The sequence below is a fragment of the Conger conger genome, chromosome 6 (genome assembly GCF_963514075.1).
Source record: "Conger conger chromosome 6, fConCon1.1, whole genome shotgun sequence".
NCBI classification, from domain to species: domain Eukaryota; kingdom Metazoa; phylum Chordata; class Actinopteri; order Anguilliformes; family Congridae; genus Conger; species Conger conger.
The window spans coordinates 55,681,417-55,689,409 of NC_083765.1; the positions used below are offsets into that span (position 1 = coordinate 55,681,417).

The following is a 7,993-nucleotide window of genomic DNA, read 5'->3' on the forward strand; positions in this document are numbered from 1 at the left end:
CTTATATTGAGCCATTTACTGCACCAATAATTTGCACCAATTTACTGCACCAATTTACAGCACACGGCGCTCCAGAAATTACATTAAAATTAAAAGTGGTAATATAAAAATAAATAAGCAGAAAAAAAACATTTCAGTCAATTTGGGAGAAAACTGGAGAATTATTCTGAGGCCATTTAAAGCTGTGCTGTGTATTTGTTGGCAATAGGGCTTATATCTCTTTCAGCCAACAGCAAATGGGCGTTGGGCATTCTTCTTCTTATCTCCTAAACTGGCTCATCCTATCCTGTGTTTCCACAATTTCTGTACATTTTTTCTGCAGCCTGTGTCTCTATGCCACCACTATGTATCCACACAGCGCACTGTCTTAATGGTATTGTCAGGAACTTCAAAGGCCGTTACCCCAATCCCCTGTGGAAAAATATCCTTTCACACTGACACAAGAGTGGGATTGAACCAAAGAGACTATGGAATCCACTAAACACTGAAATCAGCGATCACGCCAGTCAGACCAACTGAGTAAAAAACAATTTTTTTTAAGATTCTTGAACATTTTTCTTCCCGTTCATGCCTTAATTCCCCACAAATACAGTAGTAGGTTTGTTCAGTATGATAGGAGTCAGAAATAAAATAATTAGCTGAGCCATGACTCTTGATGTAATATCACCCTCTTTGGCATATACACAGTAATTTCTGTTTAACAGCACGGAAGATTCTGGCGCATCAGTGTTTCACCTTTCTCATTCTTCTAAGTATGTGAAGTGAGATGTAAAAAGGACTATTGCCGGTAAAGCCATCTGTTACCACCCTCCAGGGGAGGAACACACGCACACACACATGCATACACGAACGCACACACACACACACGCATACACACAATAACTGACAGATCAGATCCTTGCACCTGACTTGTTACATCAAACCACAATAATTTAATTACAACAAATACAGTTGCAAACCTGATTTTCTGACATGTCCATATGTCTCTTCTTCTCACTTTTTTCCAATTATATTCAGTATTTCTTTACAGGGCTGGTACATACAGTGTATTCTATATATACAGTATTTGGACCATTGGTTTCTGTTCTTTTGGCTCTGTAGTCCAGCACATTGGCTGGGAAATGAAACAATAAATGTCCGGCTCTTCGGTCTTCAGTCATCAACCGTAGATGTCTTCCTTGGCCTCTTTGCAAATTCTGAGCTCACCAGTGCTCTCTTCCTTCTTATTGTTCCAAACAGTTTATTTTGTTAAGCCTATTTTTTAACCTATGTCTCTGACAGTTTTTGTATTATTTCTCAGCTTCATTATGGCTTCTGTCATTGCCACAACTCTGGGCCTCATGTTGACAGATGCCAATAACAGAATCCAAAGGCAATCAATAGCCTAGAATCAAGACTAGATACTGGAAGCTGTCTTATATTGGCACTAAGGGACCAATTTAATACAGCACACCTGACTATTTAGGAGCAGCTGAAAGCCAACTGTCCAATTACTTTTGGTCCCCTAAAAAGAATGTGCTTATGACTCATCACCTCATATGGATGTAAATAATTAAAGGGGAGAGTCTGCACTTTAACGTCATAGTCATTGTTTCATTTCAAATCCAATGTGCTGGACCACAGAGCCAAAAGAATAGAAATTGTACCACTGTCCAAAAACATACAGACTACACTGTTAAGAGTTAAAATAAGGACGCTAACAACTGCGGTTTTGTGATTTGGGCCTTGACAATGAAAAATCTGATGGTCATAAATTTTGAATGTAATCAAATCTTTTTTTTTTTGCAAAGTATGTGTTAGTGTGCAGAAAGCTGTCTGCTCGGAATATTAAGACTTGTTGTGGATAGCTGATCATTTTCTAAGCTTGTGAGTGCAGGCTCTATGTTCTGCCTGGTGATTTGCATCTTGTGAGCTGTTGCATTGGCAAAGTGGTATTTTCATCATGGAAAGCCTTTGTAAAGATTTTCATCATGGAGTCCTTTGGTAATTTCAAGACTCGCTGTGCTAAGTGGGAGTTATCTCCTCCCAAGCTAATTTACATAATCTGCTCAATATCAGAGAGACCGATGAAAAAACAAGCCATGCTATAGTTAGAAAAAAAAAAAAGGTGACAGCCCAACTGTGGTATATCTTACAATCCTATAGAGGTCGCTACGTTATGTTAATGAGCTGGGTAATGCTGCTGTAAGAGTGGAATGAGAAAAGAAGAAGCTAGGTAAAGAACAGTTCAACACTACGTGTGCTTCGTGCTTATTCTTTCACTATAAAATACAACATATTGGCGACGAGGATGGCTTTACTCAGCCTTACTCCTCCTCCACCATTCCTACAAACACCTGGTGAACCTACGATTACTTTTGACGCCTGGGTGAGAAGCTTTAATACGTACTTGACGGCGCTGTCTGACAAAGAGTTGGCGGACAAAAGAAAACGCGCCCTACTAGTCCATTGCATTGGTGTGGAAGCACAAAGAATTTTCTTTACTCTTGCAACGGGGACCACATACGACAAGGCATGCAAAGCATTGAAGTCGTTTTTCGTCCCTAAAGTAAACGTTGTGTCCGAAAGGAACAAGTTTCGTCTACGTAGGCAAAACGTTGGTGAGTCCATTTTGCATTACGTTGCTGCCCTACGTGAGCTTGTGTCGACATGTGAGCTTGGAACTGTTGCAGATGACATGATACGAGACCAGTTAGTTGAGAAGACAAACAGTTCTAGGATACGCGAAAGCTTGCTTTTAGAAAGTGAATTAACATTACAAAAAGCTATAACTCTGGCGAGCCACATTGAGACTGTGCTGGCTGATGCGCAAGCGATGGCAAAGACAGGTGATGCAGTGGTTGGGGCTGTGCAGGGCACTACTTTTCGTGGCGGAGGAAGACGCACGCCCTCGCACTTTCAGCGCAAAGAGTCACGTTCAGCGCCCAAGCCGACCGAGTCTTCAAATCCCTCCGCGGGTAAGAAGTGCTACCGCTGTGGTTCATCCAGTCATCTTGAGTCAAGTTCAATCCAGTCAAGTTTCTGATGTGACAGTTTTAAGCATTGCCGATGGAACAGATATGCAGACAAATAAACTGTGGTGCAGTGTGTCACTTCAAGCTGCAGCTGGCACTACTGTAAAGGCAAAATTACTTATCGATACAGGATCTGCTGTTTCAATTATACCTTAGTGCTTCTTCGAGAAAAATTTGAAAGACATTAAGTTAACAAACCCTACTGTGCGCCTTATGACATACACAACAACACAGATACCTGTACTGGGCTGTGTGAATGTGGATGTGACTTGCAATTCTAAATCTGCCTATGCTACCTTCTACGTCGTCCAAGTGGGAACATCAATTTTAGGCATGGACCTTGTTACTGCCTTGCACATCGACATTACAAATGACTGCATTTGCAGTTCCACTCCACCGTTGATACCTGTGCAACATATGGCTGCTGGTCCTGAACCTGGAGAGGTTAGGAACTTTGTACACAGAGTCAAGATTCGTCCTGAGATCACTCCCGTCCAGCAAAAGCTACGCCGGTTGCCATTTTCCATCCGTGATGACGTCTCTGCAGAGCTGCTGCATTTGGAAAAGAAAAACTGATGCATCACCCTGGGTATCACCGATACTAGCTATCAGGAAGAAAAGTGGACAGCTGAGGCTATGTGTTGATCTGAGAGAGCCGAATAAAGCGGTTGTCATTGATAGCCACCCCTTGCCTCACATTGAGGAAGTGTTCCATGAACTGAGGGGTGCACAGATGTTCTCTACCATAGACTTACAGAATGCATACCATCAAATGCCGTTGCATATTGAGAGTAGGGACCTCACTGCCTTTATCACACGACGGGCTATTCCGCTTCACTAAAGTACCCTACGGATTGGCATCCGCTCCAAGTTCATTCCAGAGAATGGTGTCTCAAATACTGGCTGGACTGAAAGGCATCCAATGCTACCTGGATGATATAATTATATATGGAGAGACCCCAGAGTTACATGAGCAACACCTCAAAGCAGTGCCCCTGCGCCTTAATGACAATGGTCTCAGGCTCAACATGTCCAAGTGTCAGTTCAGGAAGACTGAACTTCCCTTTCTAGGCCATGTGATTTCTGCTTCTGGCCTCCGGCCTGACCAAGACCACGTCAAGGCTGTTGCAGACGCTCCTCCTCCGCATGATGCTCCAGCGCTCCGCTCTTTCCTGGGACTTACCTCCTTCTACTCCAAGTTCATTCCACAGTATGCTGTGGTTGTGGAACCGCTAAGGGCTCTGCTGAGAAAAGACAACAAATTCACATGGACTGAGGAAACTCAAAAGGCTTTCTGTAAGCTCAAAACACTGATAACTAATAGCCCAGCCCTTGCGTTGTTCGACCCAACACTGCCCACTGTTGTCACAACTGATGCCTGTGACTATGGCATTGGTGCAGTACTTACACAACGCCATGGCGTCGCGCACACTTACAGACAGTGAGAGAAAATACTCCACTGTTGAAAAGGAAGCCCTTACCTGCGGGCAACTGAACGCTGGCGTACCTACCTGTGGGGAAACTATTTTACAGACCACAGCCCTCTCACAACGCTGCTCACCACTAAAGGCCTTGGCAGAGCAGGTATGAGAATTGCTCGGTGGTCTCCAAGACTCTAAACCTTCAATTACACCATTGAGTACAAACGAGGCTGTGACAATGTGATAGCTGACTGTCTCTCACGTCTGCCACTGCCACACACTGAACCTCAGGTTGAACCTGACATGGAGATTGTGACATTAGTGTCGGATGATTTTGTTGCTGTTACAATTGAAGAGCTGACTGCTGCATGTAAGGACTGTCCTCTCCTACAACAAGTGAGAACATACATCAGGACAGGTTGGCCACGTACAGTGAAAGGCAGTGATCCAGCTCTCATACCATACTTAAGAGTTCAGACTGAACTTTCTGAACATGAGGAATTTGTCATCCGCGGCACACATCGTGTTGTGGTTCCAAGGGATGTTCAATCCAAGCTGATTCAAATTGCCCATGATACACATCAGGGAATTGTACGTACAAAGCAGAGGCTTAGGGAGCTCTACTGGTGGCCAGGTATGGACACAGCTGTACAACTTGCCATCAAGTCCTGCACCACATGCGCTCAACACGACAAGACTGCCGTCGTCAGAGCTGCTCCTCTGACTCCTGTCATGGGAAAAGCTTGCAATTGACATTGTAGGTCCTTACCTCCGTGCTCCTCTCGACTGCCGTTATGCCATTACCCTTGTGGACTATTACAGCAAGTGGCCAGTGGTGGCGTTCACCTCTGAGGTGACCTCTGCTACAGTCATTCAGTTTCTGTTTACCGTCTTCAGCCGTGAGGGGAACCCGCTGGAGCTGGTGACGGACAATGGCTCAGCTTTCGTTTCGGCTGAATTCAAAGCATTCCTTGCCAGTTGAGACATTAAACACTGTTGCAGTTCAGTCTACTACCCACAATGCAATGGGGAAGTAGAAAGGTGGAACAGAGTGCTCAAAGACTGCCTTCAGACAGCAGACATTGAGGGCAGACCGTGGAAGCAGTTTGCCACTGATTTTTTGTTTTCCTATCGTGCTACTCCTCATGCAATCACAGAAGTTTCACCTGCTGAACTGCTGCATGGTCGTTCTCTGAACACCAAACTGAACATCAGGGGCCTACCTACACGTCCTACACAGCGAGACCATGCAGCACTGAGAGACACTGTTTGCAAGAAAAAAATCTAATCACAAACCTACATCGACGAACGTCGCAGTGCACAGATTCCAACATTACAGGTTGGTGGCTTTGTGCGCATTAAAAAACCAGTCATGGTCAGGAAAGGTGCGCACAAGTTTACAAAACCACTCCAGATCATTGGACAGCGGGGTCCTGCAACCTTTCTCCTCTCTGATGGCAAAGTCTGGAATGCCAGTCATCTTGCCCCTGCCAATCCAGGCACCCCACCTGTGTCTTCCACTCCACATCATTCGGAGGAGACGCATGAGCTGTCGCAGGCTGCATTACCTGGTGCTGCTTTGCCACCACGCAGGAATGTTCGTGCCCCAGATTGGCACAAGAACTATGTAACATAGACATGCTTCCAATAAGGAGAGATGTGTACAACTAAATAAAAAAAAAAGGATGGGGTTTACACTCTTACACACTGTTACTGTGCTGTGATACTGTACACTGTTACTGTGCTGTGATACTGTACACTGTTTTGATACAGCGCATTGTCTTGATACTGTTCTGTTGAGAAGGATTGATATGCTGCAGAACTGTTTCATGGTGTTAGAAATGGAGACGCAGCACGTTATACTCTTCTGTGTTAATGTGATATAGAGCAGATCTTTTGCACTGCTATTGAAGAAGAGATTGGCAGTATGTTTATGTTAAAAAAAGGACATTCAGTTTATTGAACATGTTGTGGTTGTTCTGCCTTCGCGAAGTCCTTCAGTTTTCAATGGACTGTATTGACGTAATGTTCTTTACAAAGAGGAATATGCGGTATATCTTACAATCCTATAAAGGTCGCTACATTATGTTTATAAAATACAACACCAACTCTTCACCTCCCACAAGATAAAGTCTTGGGAGAAACATCTGATTTGTCTATCCATATCCTCATCTTGTCGACAGATTTCATTATTTCACCGTGCAAACAAGAGCAGGACAATTAATTATTTAAATTGTGCGTAATGTTGTTTTTAATTCATCAATTAATTCCAGTAAATATAACAGGTGCCCTTTGAGAAGCATGTTATACTGCAGACCCAAGATAAAAAATAAAAAGAATACATTGTGATGGTAATGACTATGTGTTCTGGTAAAAAAACTAAAAAACAAAAACGTAAAGTAGTTACTTTTAAAAACAGCACATTTTAAACATTTAACTGGAATTGAAAAAATAATAATTTGGTAAACTACCAGATATGTGATGCTAATTTTGTCGAGGGATATCCAGAGCTGGATGGACAACCACCATCTAAAGGTCAATCCAGGTAAGACTGAAATAATCTTCATACCTGCTCTATCCTACAGGACACCCTGGCGACACCAACGCCCTGTGCAAGGAACCTCAGAGTGTTGCTGGACAACATTTGGAGAATTCGCCCCTTTCTCACCCGCTATTTGACCCAGATCTTGGTCCAAGCAATGGTTCTGTCCCGCCTGGAGTACTGCAACACTTGGCTGGCCTTCCAGCATTTGCCATCAGACTGCTCCAACTCATCCAGAATGCAGCAGCTTGTCTGGTCTTCAACCTTCCCAGACACTTCCACGTCACCCCCCTTTGAGCGCACTTGTCCCTGGTTATGGGTATGCACTTTGCACAAATTGTGCAAACTGCACATATATATATAAACCATATTAATATGAAATATGTCTTTTTAAGTTCATTTTTAAGAAAATACAAAGTAAAGTTTTCATAAATATAACTATTTATCTAATTCTGGCACATTTGTGTTTTCAACTTACTGAAAAGGTATTAAAATGTCATCATTGAGCAACTATTATTCTTTTCATAGTTAGCCCCAAGAAATACAATAATTGTTTTAAAAAAAATATGCATATTCTTGAAAATCTACCCTGGAAACTGAAAAATCCCCTTAATTAAAGAATCACACGAATACAGATCAGATGGTTAAGCAGTGTTTGGATAGTTAACTTTGGTGACTTTTGCTCTGTTTGTTTGTTTGTTTGTTAAAAAAAAAAAAAAAAAAAAAAAAAGGCCCTTGTTCTTTTCTTTGTTGTACAGGTAGCAGTTGAAATTGTACTTACCTCTAGGGTCTTTCAGCGAACTTATCCCTGGTTATGGGTATGCACTTTGTTGTACGTCGCTCTGGATAAGAGCGTCTGCTAAATGCCAATAATGTAATGTAATGTAAAGATGGTTGAGATAGCATTAATAAAGAAAATAAATATAATAATAATAATACTCAGATTCATTTATATTATACCTTTCATATCATAAAATGCAATAGAAATCAATAATACATGCAGTGATAGAGGTAAG

General features: G+C 42.5%; 1 protein-coding gene across 2 annotated transcripts; it reads left to right on the top strand.

Annotated features, from left to right (window-relative positions):
* Positions 1-2,216: 2,216 nt before the first annotated feature.
* Positions 2,217-7,773, top strand: LOC133131697 (uncharacterized). 2 transcript variants are annotated; one of them, XM_061247105.1, is made up of 2 exons: positions 2,217-2,957; positions 7,021-7,773. In XM_061247105.1, exons 1-2 carry the CDS (start codon positions 2,291-2,293, stop codon positions 7,272-7,274), a joined length of 921 nt encoding a protein of 306 aa, XP_061103089.1. In that variant the 5' UTR covers positions 2,217-2,290; the 3' UTR covers positions 7,275-7,773. The 2 variants fall into 2 exon arrangements, with proteins under 2 accessions (XP_061103089.1, XP_061103090.1); XM_061247106.1 differs by having other exon boundaries at positions 2,217-2,600.
* The last annotated feature ends 220 nt before the right edge of the window (positions 7,774-7,993 follow it).